The sequence below is a fragment of the Galeopterus variegatus genome, unplaced genomic scaffold (assembly GCF_000696425.1).
Source record: "Galeopterus variegatus unplaced genomic scaffold, G_variegatus-3.0.2 Scaffold3530, whole genome shotgun sequence".
Taxonomy (NCBI): domain Eukaryota; kingdom Metazoa; phylum Chordata; class Mammalia; order Dermoptera; family Cynocephalidae; genus Galeopterus; species Galeopterus variegatus.
In genome coordinates, this window is record NW_007729641.1 from 148,550 (window position 1) to 166,257 (window position 17,708).

The 17,708-nt window shown below is 37.2% G+C and overlaps 1 protein-coding gene across 1 annotated transcript in view; it reads left to right on the forward strand.

Moving 5' to 3' along the window:
* The window catches only part of LOC103600976 (zinc finger protein 345-like), a 28,750-nt gene that overhangs the window by 9,089 nt on the left and 1,953 nt on the right, over positions 1-17,708 (forward strand). Inside the window, 3 exon segments of the mRNA XM_008585342.1 lie at positions 12,606-12,732; positions 12,977-13,069; positions 15,765-17,708. Of these exon segments, the coding sequence (XP_008583564.1) occupies positions 12,606-12,732; positions 12,977-13,069; positions 15,765-17,708 (2,164 nt within the window).

A 17,708-nucleotide genomic window follows, 5' to 3' on the forward strand; every position in this document is an offset into this window, starting at 1 on the left:
GCGTAGAGTAATAAAAAATTAACTGAGGGTTGCGATCCGTTGCCAGACACGGAAAAAGACAAAAAAAAAAAAAAAAAAAAAAAAAAAAGAAAGTTGAACATCTTATTTCAGTTCATCTCTCTTCTGTCATATTTCCTCTATGGCAAGAGGCAAGGCCAGGCAGCACTTTCCTCTTTCTTTCCAGAAATCTCCTTTGGCAGACCCCTGGAATGGTGAGATGCCCTTTCAGTTTTCCATGTTTCAGGAGGCAACAATGTCATACATGCCTTTTTCTCCACTTTCTAATGCCGTTTTTGTCACTGTCCTTCGGGCCCTTACCAAGGGTCTTCACACCCTTCCAGCTGGCACAGACCCTCTGCTTGAAGTCGAGCTTCTGCTTGGTCTCACAGTCAGTGCCACATATTGTAGCTTTTTTTTTTTTTTTTAATCACCACAGCACCTCATTTCCAGGCACCAAATCCTGTTTCAGAATTTTGCATAAAAAAAATGTCCCAAACTAGGCACCTTAAAACAATTTGTTAATACTTCAAGTGTGGTAAGTTAGTGACTGGGAAGGATTATGTGAAAGCACAGCTGGGCTGGTGTCCCAGAAGGCTCACTGGGGGTGCAGTGGGTGCTGCTGGAGACTCCCGGGGTCTGTCGATGAGCAGACCTACTCACAGGCTTTCCGTGTCCTTCCCCACCTGGGTGGTCTGAGAGTAGTTGCCTTTCTTACATGCAGACTGTTTTTCCCCCTAATTAACATTCCAAGAGGCACTAGTGCAGCTGCAGGACTTCTTGTAGCTCAGTCTTCATAGTCCCAAAATGACAGTTTTACCACATTCTCTTGGCCAAACAACTAAAATCAGGCAAGGTTCAAGGGGAATTAGTTTCCATCACAGTTGGAGTAGTTGGAAAAAAGTCGTGGCCTCCTTTAATCTACCAGAAATGTCATTGTTAAAATATGTTTGTTCCAAACTTGATGTAGTTTTTCGTCTGAACACTTCTTTGACTCGCACATTATTTCAAAGCGTATCATGTAATTTTCAAATATTTGAGACTTTTTGGATGTATTTTTGTCCTTTGTTTCTAATTTAATTCAATTGTGGTCAGAGAGCATATTTTATAAGATTTCAGTCTTGAGATTTATTTTATAGGTCAGTGTGTGCTCTGTCTTGGTGAGTGCTCCTGTGTTAGTCTGGTTTTTGTTATATAACTGTACTTAAAACTGGGTAACATATAAAGAAAAGAGATTATTTTTTTACTATTTTGGAGGCTGGGAAGTCCAGTGTTTAGGGGGCACATCTGGTGAGGGCCTTCTTCTTTGTGGGGGCTCTGTAGAAAGTCCTGTGGCAATGCAGGTTAACACATGGCCATAATGGCAAGAACACTTTTATGTGCTCTTCATACAAAGCCACCAGTGTATAACCATGATAACCCACTAAACCATTAATCCATTATTCCGGGAGTGGATTAATCTATTCACCAGGGCATAGTTATCACAATCCAGTCACCTCTTAAAGGCCCCACCTTTCAAGTATCATAATTGGATTTCCCACCCACTTAACACTGTTCTAATAGGGATCAAGTTTCCAACACATGAACTATTGGACACATTCACTCATAGCAGCTCCAGATTGCACTATATAAATATCAGTGAGGATGAGTAGGGAAAAATCACCCAGTTTCTCCTACTATACTCTCACAACACACTTCTGATACCAGATATGTGAGGATTTCTCTCCACACAGTAAGCAAGCAAACAGTTCTCCTGCAAACACTGGCTAGGTGTTTCTCTAATTCAAACCTGTTTTGGCACTGTCTACCTAGAGGTAGTTTCAGATCCCATAGGAATTGCTCAGGTCCCAATACTTTCCCCACTTCAGAAGCCAGTTGCAAGTCCAGGTCCTTGGAACATCTGACTATAAATTGTGGCTCCCACAAGTCCCTTCTTTCTCTTTAGGCTAGATTAATTCACTAGAGGTGGCCCCACAAACTCAGTGAAACATTAACTTATATCTACTGGTTCATTTTAAAGGCTATTTTGAGAAATACAAATAAACAGCAAGATGAGAGGTACATAGGGTATGTGTGCATGTTTTGCCTAGAGTAATAAAAAATTATCATGTCTACTTTCCAAGCACTGTTCAGACACTTAACTGAAAGAATCAATAATATATGTGTGTTTCTCTCTTTCTAAAAATACAGTAAAATTAAAAACACAGTAAATTTGGGGATGTGCATGGTATGATAAGAAAATGAGATGGAATTGTGCATTCCTTTTATACATAGTTATGCTGATTTTCATTACCTTCATGCGCTTTGCCCCAGTTTCTTATGCATTGATTATTTGCTTATGTGTGAGTTTATTTTGAATACCTGTATCTCATGATGTTGACATCATCAAATGGCTGTCACTTATGTTACTTTCTTCCAGTCAATAGGCTAAGTTAAAAGTGCCATTGTACACATTCACAGGTTCTAGTTTGTTGATTTTTCTCTTTATTGTATGTGGTATTCCTCCTAAGCCTATTTTTATTTTTTTTTAGTGTGAACTATGTCTTTATATTTATTTATTTATTTTAAAATATACTCCCTTTGTTCTACAACCCCTTTCAGTTTATGGCTATTTTCTTTTTCAATGTTTTGTTTTTATTAGTTATGAAAATTCATGGGGTACAGGCAAATTGTCACCACTCGTGCCTAAGATGTGATAGCCAGATCCATACTGGTAGCATGTCAGTTACCACAAATTGTGATTATACCCCGTGTCCTTGACCCAACTATCCCCTCAGTTATCCCCAACATCCCTCCCCATCCCCCTTCCCCATTCTACTTTGTATCCCTAGGTATGTTCCCTCCCTCTGCAAGTCCAACACATTACTGTGGTCTTTCTTTCCTTTCTTCTTTATCTCTTAGCTCCCACTTATGAGTGAGTACATGCAGTATTTATTCCTCTATGCTTTGCTTATTTCATTCAACGTGTTTCTCCAAGCTCATCCATGTTGTTGTGAATGGGAGAATTTCATTCTTTTTTGTGGCAGAGTAGGATTCCATGGTGTATATACCACAGTTTCCTTATCCAGTCATCCATCAATGGACATTTAGGTTGGTTCCATGTCTTGGCTGTTGTAAACAGAGCTGTGATGAACACGGGAGTACAGGTATCCCTTCGACATGATTTCCATTCTTGGTGTATACCCAGAAGTGGGATTGCTGGATCATATGGAGGATCTATCTGTAGTTGTTTGAGAAACCTCCATACTGTTTTCCATAGTGGTTGTACTAATTTACGGTCCCACCAACAGTGTAGGAGCATTCCCTCACAATGTGATGAGCACATCTTCACCAGCATTTTTTATTCTTATTCTTTTTTATTATAGCCAGTCTAACTGTGGTGAGATGATATCTCAGTGTGATATCGCAATGATATCTCAATTTGCATTTCCCTGATGACTAGTGATGTTGAGCATATTTTCATGTACCTATGTATCCCATTAATTTTGATAATGTTTTCATTTTTATTTAGTTAAATATTTTCAAATTTATCTTTAGCATTTTTTCTTTGACCCAGGCATTATTTAGAGTTTGTTGTTTACTCCCACTTCATTTGGGAATCTTTCAGTTATTGTGTTGTTGCTGGTTTCTTTGGTATCTAAGAACATACAATGTATGATTTCTACTTTTTCTAAATACGTTAAAGTATGTTTTATGACCCAGAATTTGTTCTCCATTGGTAATTATGTTATGTGAGATTGAAAATATTGTCTCTCTTGTTTTTCAGTGAAGTAGTCTATAGATATCAATTATATTGAGATCATGTTGTTGAGTTTAACTATGTCTTTACTGATTTTCTGCCTTTTAAGTTAGTTGATATTTGATAGAGGGTGTTGAGGTCTTCAGTTGTAATGCTGTATTCATCTGTTTCTTTTTGCAGTCCTATTGTTTTTTGCCTCGTGTATTTGAACAACCTTTTGTCAGGCACATACTCACTAAGAATTGTTATCTTGAAGAATTAGCCTCTATATCTTGACATAATACCTCTTTTTATCCCTGATAACTTTCCTTGCTTTGAAGTCTTCTGTGTCTGAAATAAATGTGATGACTCCTGCTTTCTTTTATTTAGTGGTAGCATTGTATATTTTTCTCCATCCATTTACTTTGAATTCGTATGTGTCTTTATATTTAATGTGGGTTTCTTGTAGACAACACATAGTCAGGACTTATATTTTGATAGTGTCTGACAATCTCGGTCTTTTATTTGGTTCATTAGACCATTGATGTTCAAAGGGATCATTGATATAGTTGGATTAATACCTACCATGTTTGTTATTCTTTTCTATTTATTTCTCCTGTTTGATACTCTTAACTTTTGTCTTCTGCTGTTTTTTCATTTTCCTTTTCTCATTTGTTTGTTCATATTAATTTTTAATCTTTAAAAAATTTTTAATTGATACTTATTGATTATACATATTTATTTGGTACAGAGCTATATTTCAATACATGCATTCAATCCATAGTGATCAAATCAGGTTGGCAAATTTATTGTTGCATTTTAAAAAAATTATCAATGTACAGTAAGGTTGATTTTCATGTCGCTTTACCAATTTCTCCTTTTTCCTCCTCTTTTTTCCCCATCCCCCATCAACATCATATCTGTTCACTTATCTTAAGAAGTTCAAGGAATTGTTGTGATTGTTGTGTCTTCTTTTTTCCCACTCCCCATTTACCCCATTTATTTGTTTGTATATTTATTTATTTATTTTTATTAGCTCCCACATGTAAGTGAGAACATGTGGTATTTCTCTTTCTGTGCCTGGCTTATTTCACTAAATATAATTTTCTCTAACTCTGCCCATGTTGCTGTGAATGGTAGTATTTCATTCTTTTTACAGCAGAGTAGTATTCCGTTTTGTAGATATAACACATTTTTCCTTATCCACTCATCTGATGAAGGGCATTTATTCTGGTTCAAACTCTTGCCTATTGTAAATAGTGCTGCAGTAAACTTGGGAGTACAAGTATATCTTCAACAGAATTTCCATTCCTTTGGGTATATACCTGGCAGTGGGATAGCTGGGACATATGGTAGATCTATCTGTAATTGTTTGAGGAACATCCATACCATTTTCTGTAATGTCTGCACCATTTTGCAGTCCCACCAACAGTATACAACTGTTCCTTTTTCTCTGTATCCTCACCAGCATTTATTATGCTCAGTCTATTGGATATTAGCCATCCTAACTGGAGTGAGGTGGTATCTTAAGGTGGTTTTGATTTGTAATTACTGAATGCTGAGTGATGTTGAGCATTTTTTCATGTTTCTGTTGGCCATTCATATATCATCCTTTGAGAAATGCCTATTCACCTCTTTTGCCCATTTTTTAATTGGGTTATTTTGTTTCTTTTGGGTTTTCTTGGGGTTTTTTGCTGTTAAGCTGTTTGAGTTCCTTGTATATTCTGGATATTAATCCTTTGTCAGGTGTATATTTTGCAAATATTTTCTCTGACTCTGTTGGTTGTCTTTTCACTCTGTTAATTTTTTCTTTTGCTGTGCAGAAGCTTTTTAGTTTGATACAATCCCATTTGTTTATTTTTCCTTTAGTTGCCTGTGCCTTTGGGGTCATATTCATAAAGTCTGTGTCCAATCCTACTTCCTGAAGTGTTTCCCCTATTTTTTCTTTTAGGAGTTTTATTGTTTCAGGGTGTATATTTAATTCTTTAATCTATTTTGAGTTGATTTGGGTATTTGAGATGTATGGGTCTAGTTTTATTCTTCTAAATATTGATGTCCAATTTTCCCAGCACCATTTACTGAAAAGGCACTCTCTTCCCCAGTGTGTGCTCTTGGAGCCTTTGTCAAAGATCAGATAGCTGTAGGGGTATGGGTTGATTTCTGGATTCTCTATTCTGTTCCATTGGTCCATGTGTCTGTTTTTCTGCCAGTATGATGCTATTTTGGTTACTGTAGCTTTGTACTATAGTTTAAAGCCAGGAAGGGATATGACTCCGGCGTTATATATTTTTTTGTTCCGGATGGCTTTGGCTCTTTGTGGTCTTTTGTTATTCCATATAAATGTTAGATTTTTTTCCATTTCTGAGAAGAATGTCATTGGAATTTTGGTGGGGATTGCATTGAATCTGTAGATCACTTTGGGTAGTTTGGACATTTTCACAATTTTGATTTTTCCAATCCAAAAGCATGGGATATCTTTCCATCTTCTTGTATCCTCTTTAATTTCTCTCAAAAGTGATTTGTAGTTCTCATTGTAGAGATTTTTCATATCCTTGGTTAACTTTATTCCTAGGTATTTCATTTTTTTGATGACTACTGAAACAGGCTTGCTTTTTTTTTTGCTAGTTTATTGTTGCAGTATAAAAATGCTACTGATTTTTGTGTGTTGACTTTGCATCCTACAACTTTGCTGAAATCATTTATCAACTCAAGAGTTTTTTTGTCGAGTCTTTAGGCTGTTCTATATATAGGATCATGTCATCTGCAAACAAGGACAGTTTGACTTCATCTTTTTCAATCTGGATGCCCTTTATTTCCTTGTCTTTCTTGTTCGCTCTGGCTAGTACTTCCTATACTATGTTGAATAGGAGTGGTGAGAGTGGGCATCCTTGTCTTGTTCTTGTTCTTAAGACAAAAGCTTTCAACTTTTCCCCATTCAGGGTGATATTAGCAGTGGGTTTGTCATATATGGCTCTAATTGTGTTGAGATACTTTCCTTTTGTATGTAATTTATAGTCTTTATCATGAGTGAATGCTGAATTTTCTCAAATACTTTATCAGCATCTATAGAGATGATCATGTAGTTTTTGTCTTTGATTCTGTTGATATGGTATACCACATTTCTTGACTTGCATGTGTTGGACCAACCTTGCATCCCTGGATTGAATTCCACTTGATCATGATGTATAATTTTGAGTATGTATTGCTGTATTCTACTAGCTAATATTTTATTGAGAATTTTTACATCTATATTAATCAAAGATATTGGCCTGTAGTCTTACTTTTTGTTTTTGTATGTTTGTCTGGTTTTTGTATCAGGGTGATGTTTGCCTCAAAGAATGAGTTTTGGGAGAATGGCATCTGTTTCAAATTTTTGTAATAGTTTGTAAAGAATTGGTTTAAAGGTTTGGTAGAATTCTGCAGTGGAGCCATCCAGTCCTAGGCTTTTCTTTGTTGGGACACCACTGATTACAGCTTCAATCTCTTTGATTGTTATTGGTCTGTTCATATTTTTTTTTTATGTCTTTTTGGTTCAGTCTTGGTAGTTTGTGTCCAGAAATTTATCCATTTCCTCCAGATTTTCAAATTTGTTAGCATATAGTTGTTTATAGTAGTCTCTAATGATTCTTTGTATTTGTGAGGCTTCAGTTATAATATCTCCTTTTTTATTTCTAATTTTTATTTGCATCTTCTCTCTCTCTTTTTTTTTTGTTTAGTTAGCCTAGCTAATGGCCTGTCAATTTTGTTTATCTTCTCAGAAAAGAGCAACTTTTTGTTTCATTGATCTTTTATATCATTTTTGGGGTTTCTATTTCAGTTAGTTTAGTCTGATCTTAATTATTTCTGTCTACTTGTCTTATACTCTTTTTCAGCCTTTTGTGGCATTAATAGACCATTTTATGTATGATTATATTTTCTCTGCTTTCTGAGCTTTTATTTTTACAGTTGTACTTTTTTTTTTTCCTTTTTGTCTTTTTTACTGACTGGTAATGGGATCGCAACCGTCGGTGTCGCGCCTGTACCGGGGACCGGCAACGGGATCGCAACCCTCGGTGTTGTGCCCGCACCGCGCTCAGCCAGTGAGTGGGAACCGGTCTCCACATGGGATCCAAACCCTCGGCGGGAGCGCCGCCGCACTCTCAAGCGGCGCACTCTCCAGTGCACCACCGGGCCGGCCCACAGTTGTACTTTTTTAAAGTGTTTTTTATTTTTTATTTTTTTGTGACTGGTAAGGGGATCGCAACCCTTGGAGTGGTGTCGCCCGCACCGCGCTCAGCCAGTGAGCACACCGGCCATCCCTATATAGGATCCGAACCTGTGGCCTCGGCGCTCCCAGTGCTGCACTCTCCTGAGTGAGCCACGGGGTCGGCCCTTTATTTGTTTTTTATACTTACCCTAAAATTTGTAATATACATTTACAACTAATTCAAGTCCACTTTCAAGTGACAGTATACCACTTTACAGGTTGTGTGATTTGCTTCTTACAACAAAATAATTCCATTTTCTTTCTGTCATCCTCCTGTTTCTCATATCATTTTTGTCATTTCATTTTACTTATACGTAAGCTTACATAACTACATGGGTATGTGTCTGTAATAGCATTCATAATTTTGTACATTGTTACTACTATTATTGGATATAACCTGTTATCTGTTAGATCAATTAAGGATAAGAAAAATGAAAGCATTTATTTTACCTCCACTTATTTCTTCTGTAATGTTCTTTCTTTCTTTATGTCAATCCAAATTTCTGACCTGTATCTTTTTTTTTTTTTTATCTGTAGAAATTCTTTTAACATTTCTTGCAAGACAACTATACTGGCAGCTGGTGTCCTTAATTTTTATTTGTGTAAGAAAAACTTTATCTCTCCTTCTCTTTTGAAGGATGATTTTCAGGGTACAGAACTGTAGGTGGGCTTCTTCTCTCAACACTTGGAGTATTTCATTTCATCTACTTCTTGCTTGTATGGATTTTGAGCAGATTTTAGATGTAATTCTTATCTTTGTTCCTCTATAGGTAAGATGGTTTTTTCCCATTATCTAGCCTTTTTTCAAATTTTTTTTAATCTTTGATTTTCTGTGGTTTAAAAATGATATGCTTAGGTGGAGATTTTTGGCATTTATCTTGGTTGGTATTCTCTAAGCTTTCTGGATCTTTGGTTTGGTGTCTGATATTAATTTGTGGAAGTTCTCAGGTATTATTCTTTCAAATTTTCCTTCTGTTTCTTTCTCTGTTTTTTTCTGGTATTCTCATTATTCTGTGGTACTTTGTGTTATAGGAAACTTTTGTAGTTTTCCCACAGTCCTTGGTATTATGTTCTATTCTTCTCTGTCTTTGGTCTTTTTGCTTTTCAGTTTTTGAAGTTTCCATTGATTTATTTTCAAGCTCTGAGATTCTTTTTTCAGTCTTGTTAAGTCCACTAATAAGCCAATTGAAAACATTCTTCATTTAAATTACAGTGTTTTTGATCTGCAGTATTGTTTTTGGTTTGTTTTGTTTTTTTCTTAGGACTTTTACCTCTGCTTACATTGCCCAACTGTTCTTGAATACTTCCTGCTTTATCCATTTGAATCCTGAGCTTACACCGTCTGATCATTTTAACATCCTAGTCATGTCTTTTTCTGATGCTCGCTCTGTCACTTCCAGCTGTGTTTCTTTATTTTTTGTCTTTTAAAATGCCTTGTATTTTTTTTTTTATAGCCAGACATGATGTACTAGAGAAAAGAAAGTATTCTAAATATGCATTCATTAATGTAGTGGTATGTGGAGAAGGAGGCGCTGTCTTAGTCTGTTTGGGTATAACAGTATATCTTAGAGTAGGTAATGAATAAACAACAGAGTTTTTTGGCATATTTAAAAATGCTTAGCCTTTTTCTTTCTCACAGGTGAAAGTCGGGGGGGGGAGATTTTTTTGTATTAACTGTAGGAACTTATTCAAGCTTTTGATGGTGAATTTCTCAGTACTGTGAAATGACTGGATCTCCTGGAGTTTTAACCCTCAGAGTTGTCTACACTGAGCCTCCATCAATCTGTCAGTCACAGTTCAAGTTTTCCTGCTTTTACACTGGTTCCCATGGTGGTTTCCAATAAAGCAGAGTAAGTCTCTGCTCCTGTAAGCCATGACTCTACATTTGACTGTCTGCCTCGCTAATCTTCAGGTCAGCAGTTTGCTCTGTGTCCTTTTGTCTCTTATGGTTCCAAAGCAATTTGTTGATTTTTCAGTCTCTTCAGCTTTATATTTATTGTTACGATGGAGTGATGATTTCCAAGCTTTTTTCTTTCTTTGTGTGCAAAAATAGAAACCCAGAATGTATTTCTAAAAGTACCTTCTTAATGTCTATGTAGATAATCAAAGGATTTTGCTTCATACAGCTATGAAATTGATCAATGTTGGTAGACTTCTTAATACTAAGCTTTCATGAAATAAATTCAGAAAAATTTTTCCTGGTCTTCACAGTCTATTTCTCTTCTTCTATTTTTATATATTAGTGTTTCTACAGATTCCCTACTATTTTTTTTAAATTTAATGTTATATTTGCATTAACTCTGATGTCAAAAGGTATCATTGAAATTCTGATATTTTCTAAGTCTTTATTATCAGCTTAGGTATCTGTCCTAAACACTGAAATTATACATCTTATTGCCATCTGGACATTTTTACAGATATTTTAAATATAATGTGTTCAAGTCTGTGTTACTTCTGCCTTTATAGTTTTTTTCCCCCATTTTCCCAATTTTACTTTACAATGCTGGTCCCTATGTAGCTGCGATCATGTAGATATCCTGGGAATAAAACTTATTTTTAGGGCCGGCCCGGTGGCGCACTGGAGAGTGCACCGCTTGGGAGCGCGGCGGCGCTCCCGCCGAGGGTTCGGATCCCATGTGCAGACCGGTTCCGCATCACTGGCTGAGCGCGGTGTGGGCGTGACACCGAGGGTTGCAATCCCGTTGCCTGTTTCCAGTACGGGCGCAACACCGAGGGTTGCGATCCCGTTGCCGGTCCCCAGTATGGGCGCGACACTGCGGGTTGCTATCCCGTTACCGGTCAGTAAAAAAGACAAAAAGGAAAAACAAACAAACAAACAAACAAAAAAAACCCAAAAAACTTATTTTTATTCTCTGCACTGCAAATTAGAGCCACGTTCTGTTCCTGCTTTTCCTTCCTTTTCTTTTTTCCCTTTTAAAGGATTGCTTCCCTCTTTGGTATGCCTAGTGTTTTGTGTCCTGATGTAGGTGGTCATCTGTTACTCTGTTTTCTTCCCCTCTGACTCTCCCTTAAACACCTGAACCATTTTCCTTCTAGTGGATGACTGTTAAAAGCAAATCTGGTTATGTAACTTACCTGTTCTTACAGGACCTCATTATTTACACCCCTTAGTTTGAAAAGTGGCACTGTTCACCCTGGGGTGGACACAGACATTTTTTTTTTTTTTTTTTGCATGTAGAAAGAAAATTTGGAAATGTTTGGCATATGCTTTTAGTTTTCAAGTAATTTAAAATCAATGAGTGAATAAGCTTTTTGGTGTTTGGTTTAGGGCAAATTAATATGGTGTTTGTTTTTTGTGCCCTTCTGACTGGACATTTGCTGTTTTATCATATTTATAAGAACACATCCTTTTCATGGAAGGGCTAAGCATCTTTAGCATTTCAGTGGAGCAAACTGAATACAAAATAGAATTATATTTTCTCATTCTGATCGAGTTTGGATGTATTGTCCTCCCAGAACTCATGGAAATCTGATCTCCAATGGGGCAGTTTGGGTCATGGGGGCCGATCCCTCATGAATGGATTAATGCTCTCCCTGGGGGAAGGGGGATTAATGAGTGAGTTCTCTATTAGTTCCCACGAGAGCTGGTTGTTTAATAGACCCTGACCCCTCCCCTCTTTCTCTCTTGCTTCCTCTTGCCATGTGATCTGCTTGCACCCAGTGACTGCATGCTGCTTTTCACCATGAGTAGAAGCAGCCTGAGGCCCATGCCAGATGCAGCTGTCTCAGAATCGTAAGTCAAACAAACCTCTTTTCTTTATAAATTACCCAGTCTCGGATATTTCTGTTGTAGCAACTCAAAAACAGACTAATACACATTCTTTCTTACCTCAGTCTATATTGAACTTGGGTCTAAATTAGTTCATCCAACACATTTTTTTTCAGATGTGAATTTATACTTATGTCTTCTTACCAGATCATAGGCTCCTTGTATGACTAGAATTTTATTCATATTTTTATCTGTAGTAGAAGGATGGTTCTAGATGTGTAAAGTAGCTTTGTAATATTATTGTTTGTAATTAATAAATTATTACAGTTGCAGAATATTCCTGGTGTGATTTCTTTTTCTTCCATATTGTTTTAGTCCGTTTTGTGTTGCTGTAACAGAAATACCTGAGACGGGGTAATTTATACAGAAAAAGAGGTTTATTTGGCTTATGATTCTGAGACAGCTGCATCTGGCACGGGCCTCAGGCTACTTCTACTCATGGCGGAAAGTGGCAGGGAGCCAGTGGGTACAAGCAGATCACATGGTGAGAGAGTAAGCAAGAGAGAGAGAGAAGGTGCCAGGGTCTTTTTAAGCAACGAGCTCTCGTGGAACTAATAGACTGAGAACTCACTCATTAATCTCCCCTCCCCCAAGGAGAGCATTAATCCATTCATGAGGGATCCACCCCCATGACTCAATCAGTTTCCAACACTGCCACATTAGAGATTAAATTTCCACATGAGTATTGGACGGGACAACACATCCAAACTCCATCACATATTATGGAATACAAAGAAGCTGTACTTTTTGTAAGATAAATATGAAACACTCACACACAGAATTGGGAACTCCTAGATTTCTGTTTTGTGAACCAGGGCTGATGACTTGAGTTGAGGAGAAATGTGCTTTTACAGGGGTTGGTGTCTTTTGAGGATGTTGCTGTGGACTTCACCTGGGAGGAGTGGCAGGACCTTGATGACGGTCAGAGGACTTTGTACAGGGATGTGATGCTAGAGACCTACAGAAACCTGGTGTCATTGGGTGAGTGAAATGTCTGTGTCAGGAGCAACACTTTATTCTTTTAGGGTGAATATGGGAAACACTTAAAAGATTTAATGCTATTTAGGTAACATTTTATTCCATAAAGAATGTGAATGTCATCCTTCTCTAGTGAGAGGTTCAAATTGGTCCCATCATTTTATAGCATCTTAGGATGAACTGTTGTCACCCTTCCAAGGACCTGACTTAGCAATTTTGCAAAATCCTCTGGTATTTTTCATTAAAGGGCACTGCATTACCAAACCTGAGGTGATCTTCAAGTTGGAGCAAGAAGCAGAGCCATGTATGATAGAAGAATCCCCAAATCAGAGTCTAAAAGGTCGGTGCATACTGGTTACTGATGCTGGGAAGAGTAAAGCCCAATAGATGTTGGTCATGTTCAGCTTTTTTTACCAATATGTTTGCTTGGCTTCAGACCTGACAACTGCTGGCCTACTTAGAAACTCACGCATTGTATAATCTCCAAAGAGGGTTCTTACACTTGTATACCCACCTTTTATTTTAATGTATATTTTATATACTTCCCCAAATCTATTCTCTACCTTTCTGTTTGTAGATCTTTTACTTTCCTGTGATCTTTATCAGTATTCTTGGTAACTCTCTTTTTCTCTGTTATCATGGACATTTTTCCTTACTCTTTTATTCCATGTTTTTGGGGAGGGGGTTGTTTTTGTTTTTGTTTTATTTTGTTTTGGGGTTCTTTTGTTTGGGATTTTTTTGTTTGTTTGTTTGTTTTTTTTTTTTTTTGGCTTTGCTTGTAAGTAATTGAATACCTGAAACTGGGTAATTTATAAGGAAACAAAATTTAATTTTTATTGTTACATAGGCTGAGAAGTCCAAGGTTGAGGGGTCTCATCTGATGAGGGTCTTCATGCTTGTCCACAGGTGGTGCAGGGTATCACAAGGTGAGAGTAGCAGAAATATGTCCACATGCTGTGTAAAGCCACCAATCTACCCCCTGATAACCCATTAAACCATAAACCCATTATTCCATGAATAGATTAATCCATTCTTGAGGGCATAGCCTTCACTATCTAATAATCTTCAAAGGCCTCACCTTTCAGATATTGTAGTTAGATTTCCCATCCTCATAACACTGTTACAATGATGATCAAGCTTCAGTATGAGTTTTAGGGGAACATTTAAACTGTAGCACACACATTTATTTATACACATATTTGTTTTTAAACCCATCTTAATTAAACAGGTTTTAAGCACTGTTAATTTTATAGTTGTACTTAAAACAGCATTGATCTGGATAATGTCTCTCACAAAAACTTTACGTTATGATGAGTGAGAAATGAAGATAATATATGTTAAGTAGTTGTACTGGAATCATGAGGAATATGTAACCAGAGTGAGACAGAAAAATGGGTACTGAGAATTTAGGAAGGAAGTTCAGCAAAGGCAATTTTAGGAAGATTATTAAGTGTTTACTTTGGCATAGTGTCAAATCAACTGTTCCAAATTTGACATTTAATACATGCCCAAGTATAAAATCTAGAGTTTAGAGTGGACATCACTATTGGAGGTACAAATTTAGAAATTGGTGTTTTAAAGGTGATATTTGAAGACATAGAGGAGGTTACCTAGGGAGTTGATAAGAAAATGAGCAAAGAAATTGAGAAATGAGCCTTTTGTTCTATGAATCAGAAATCATGAAGCTTAGAACACAGCATAGGAGCCTGGAAAGGAGCTACTGGACTTGAAAGGAGAATCAGGAGATTGTGGGTCCCAAGCTCAGGAGAACCAAGGGTTTTATGTTGAGGGGCTCAGGTGTTTTTTATGTTTAGTTTTGTTTTGTATTTTAGGGGAGAATGGATTTGAAGTTAGCATTTTCCCCTTCTCTTTGTGAAAGTTATTCTAAAACAACAAAAACAATAAAAAATGGAGACAAGATTATATATTTTATGAAAGTAGGAGACAGCTGAAACTTCAATGCACAAAATAAAAGCCTCCAAAAGCAGTGAATTATAATGCAGAGCTTTGTGCGCCGGAAAATGGGGGGGGGGAGAATGCAAGTTGACCTCAGAAGCAACTAGAAAAAAATTTTCAAAGATTGTGGGCACAGCCTGGGTTGAAAACCAAATGTTTTAGGCGTACAGAAAGGGGGTTCCCAGAGTGGTAGAATGGAGCTTTAGAAGAGGCAGCGAGGTTAAATGAGAAAGTTGTAGGAAGCTGTCTTTGTCTAGAGTAGGGAAATGAAGATTTTTTATTTGAAAAATCCCCGCATACCTATAGCCATTTCCTAGGGAAGAAAGAAAAGTAAACAAACATAGGAGCAAAATCCCGAACCTAAGCAAAATTTCTTTTTAAGGAACAGAACATTGGCTTCCTTCGGATCTTGAAAGTAGTTGATTCAGGAAAACATTACCACTTTCAAAGGAAAACAAGAAAAAGAGCACTGTGTGCTACTCACTGTTGTTACAAGAATAAAATGGAGAACAGTAAACAAATGGCAGGTGATAAGCACTTGGCTGAAAACTATGACTAGGTAGTATGTGAAGATTTTACCAAATATTTTCTTATGAAATAAAAATAGAGAAACCAAAAAGAAAACCTGTGATGGAACATTAGAAAATATATTAATATGGGCCGGCCCGGTGGCGCACTGTGATAGTGCGCCGCTTGGGAAGCGCGGCGGCGCTCCCGCCGAGGGTTCGGATCCCACATGCAGACCGGTTCCTGCTCACTGGCTGAGCGAGGCGCGGGGGCAACGCCAAGGGTTGCGATCCCGTTGCCAGTCCTGGTCCGGTACGGGGGCGACACTGAGGGTTGCGATCCGTTGCCGGACATGGAAAAAGACAAAAAAAAAGAAAAAAGAAAAAAAAAAAGAAAATATATTAATATAATTTATTACAGTAAGGTAGTATGTAGGAAAAACATATACTTATAAAACCAATGTACATTATTCATTTTTATACAATCATATGCCACGAGGATATGAAGAAACTTCTTCCCCTTTACATGCACATTCCATAAGCAATATGGTTATTTTTTTTTTCTTATTTTAGATGTCCAGATTTTCGAAGATCTAATTATGAAAAGACAAGAAAGTCATGATACACATTTGTGGCATGTTGTAATTACCAACAGTAATACATCAACTGGGGAGAGAATTGAGTCAGAAGAAACATTATATTTGAGCTCAAAACACACTTCAAATCTGATTATAAATAGTGAAAACTATTCAAGAATGAGGTGCAAAGTGTTTAACATATCTTGGAATGCACTTGCTCCTAGAAATCCTGATTGCATGCACACTGGAGAGAAATCTGATGATAATATAACTGGGAAGTTGTGCAGACATCGTGAGCCGCTTAATCAGCATTCCAAGCTTCAAGATGGGCAGCAGCCTTTTGAGTATAGTGAACAAGGGAAAGCCTCCAACACACAGCCAATATTATTGGCACACAAGAAGGTTCATGTGGGAGAGACATCCTATAAATTTGATTTTGGGAAAGAATTTCATATGTCATCTGTTTGTGCCCAAGAGATACCTCCAGTATTAGAGAAAACTTTTCAATGTGATGTATATTGGAACAAAATCTATAAAAATTCTGAACTCACTGAACATCAGAAAATATACACAGCAGAGAAACCTTGTAATTGTAGTGAATGTGATAAATCATTCATGAAGAAATTACCCCTTACAGTCCATAAGAGGACTCATAAAGGGGAGAAGCTATATGTGTGTAATGAATGTGGAAAAACCTTTCAAAGGAAGTCAAAACTCAGCAGGCATCAGAGAATTCACACAGGTGAGAAACCATATGAATGTAAAGAATGTAGAAAATCTTTCTACCGTAAATCACACCTCGTTGTACATCAAGCAATTCATACAGGTGAGAAACCATATGGATGCTGTGAATGTGGAAAGGCCTTTCACAGGAAGTCAAGCCTAAGCAGGCATCAGAGAATTCACACAGGTAAGAAACCATATGAATGTAAAGAATGTAGGAAATCTTTCTACAGTCAATCACATCTCAGTGTACATCACAGAATTCACACAGGTGAGAAACCATATGAATGTGAAGAATGTAGAAAGTCTTTCTACCGTAAATCACACCTCAGTGTACATCAGAGAACTCACATAGGTGAGAAGCCATATCAATGTAGTGAATGTGGAAAAACTTTTCATGAGAAGTCAAGCCTCAGCAGGCATCTGAGAATTCACACAGGTAAGAAACCATATGAATGTAAAGAATGTAGAAAATCTTTCTACAGCAAATCACGCCTCAGTGTACATCAGAGAACTCACACAGGTGAGAAACCATATGAATGTAGTGAATGTGGAAAAACCTTTCATGAGAAGTCAAACCTCGACAGCCATCACAGAATTCACACAGGTAAGAAACCATATGAATGTAGTGAATGTGGAAAAACCTTTCATGAGAAGTCAAACCTCGACAGCCATCACAGAATTCACACAGGTAAGAAACCATATGAATGTAAAGAATGTAGAAAATCTTTCTACCATAACTCAGACCTCAATAAACATAAGAAAATTCACACAGGGGAGAGGCCCTATGAATGTAATGAGTGTGGAAAAACCTTTTATTGGCAGTCAAACCTCATCAGGCATCAGAGAATTCACACAGGTGAGAAACCATATGAATGTAAAGACTGTGGAAAGTCTTTCTACAGTAAATCACACCTCAGTGCACACCACAGAACTCATACTGGTGAGAAACCATATGAATGTAAAGAATGTAGAAAATCTTTCTATCATAATTCAGACCTCAATAAACATAAGAAAATTCACACAGAAGAAAGACCCTATGAATGTAATAAGTGTGAAAAAACCTTTAAACATAAGTCAAGCTTCAGCAGGCATCAGAGGATGCACACAGGGAAGAAGCCCTATGCGTGTATTGAATGTGGAAAAACCTTTCACCAGAAGTCAAACCTTATCAAGCATCAGAGAATTCACACATGTGAGAAACCATATGAATGTA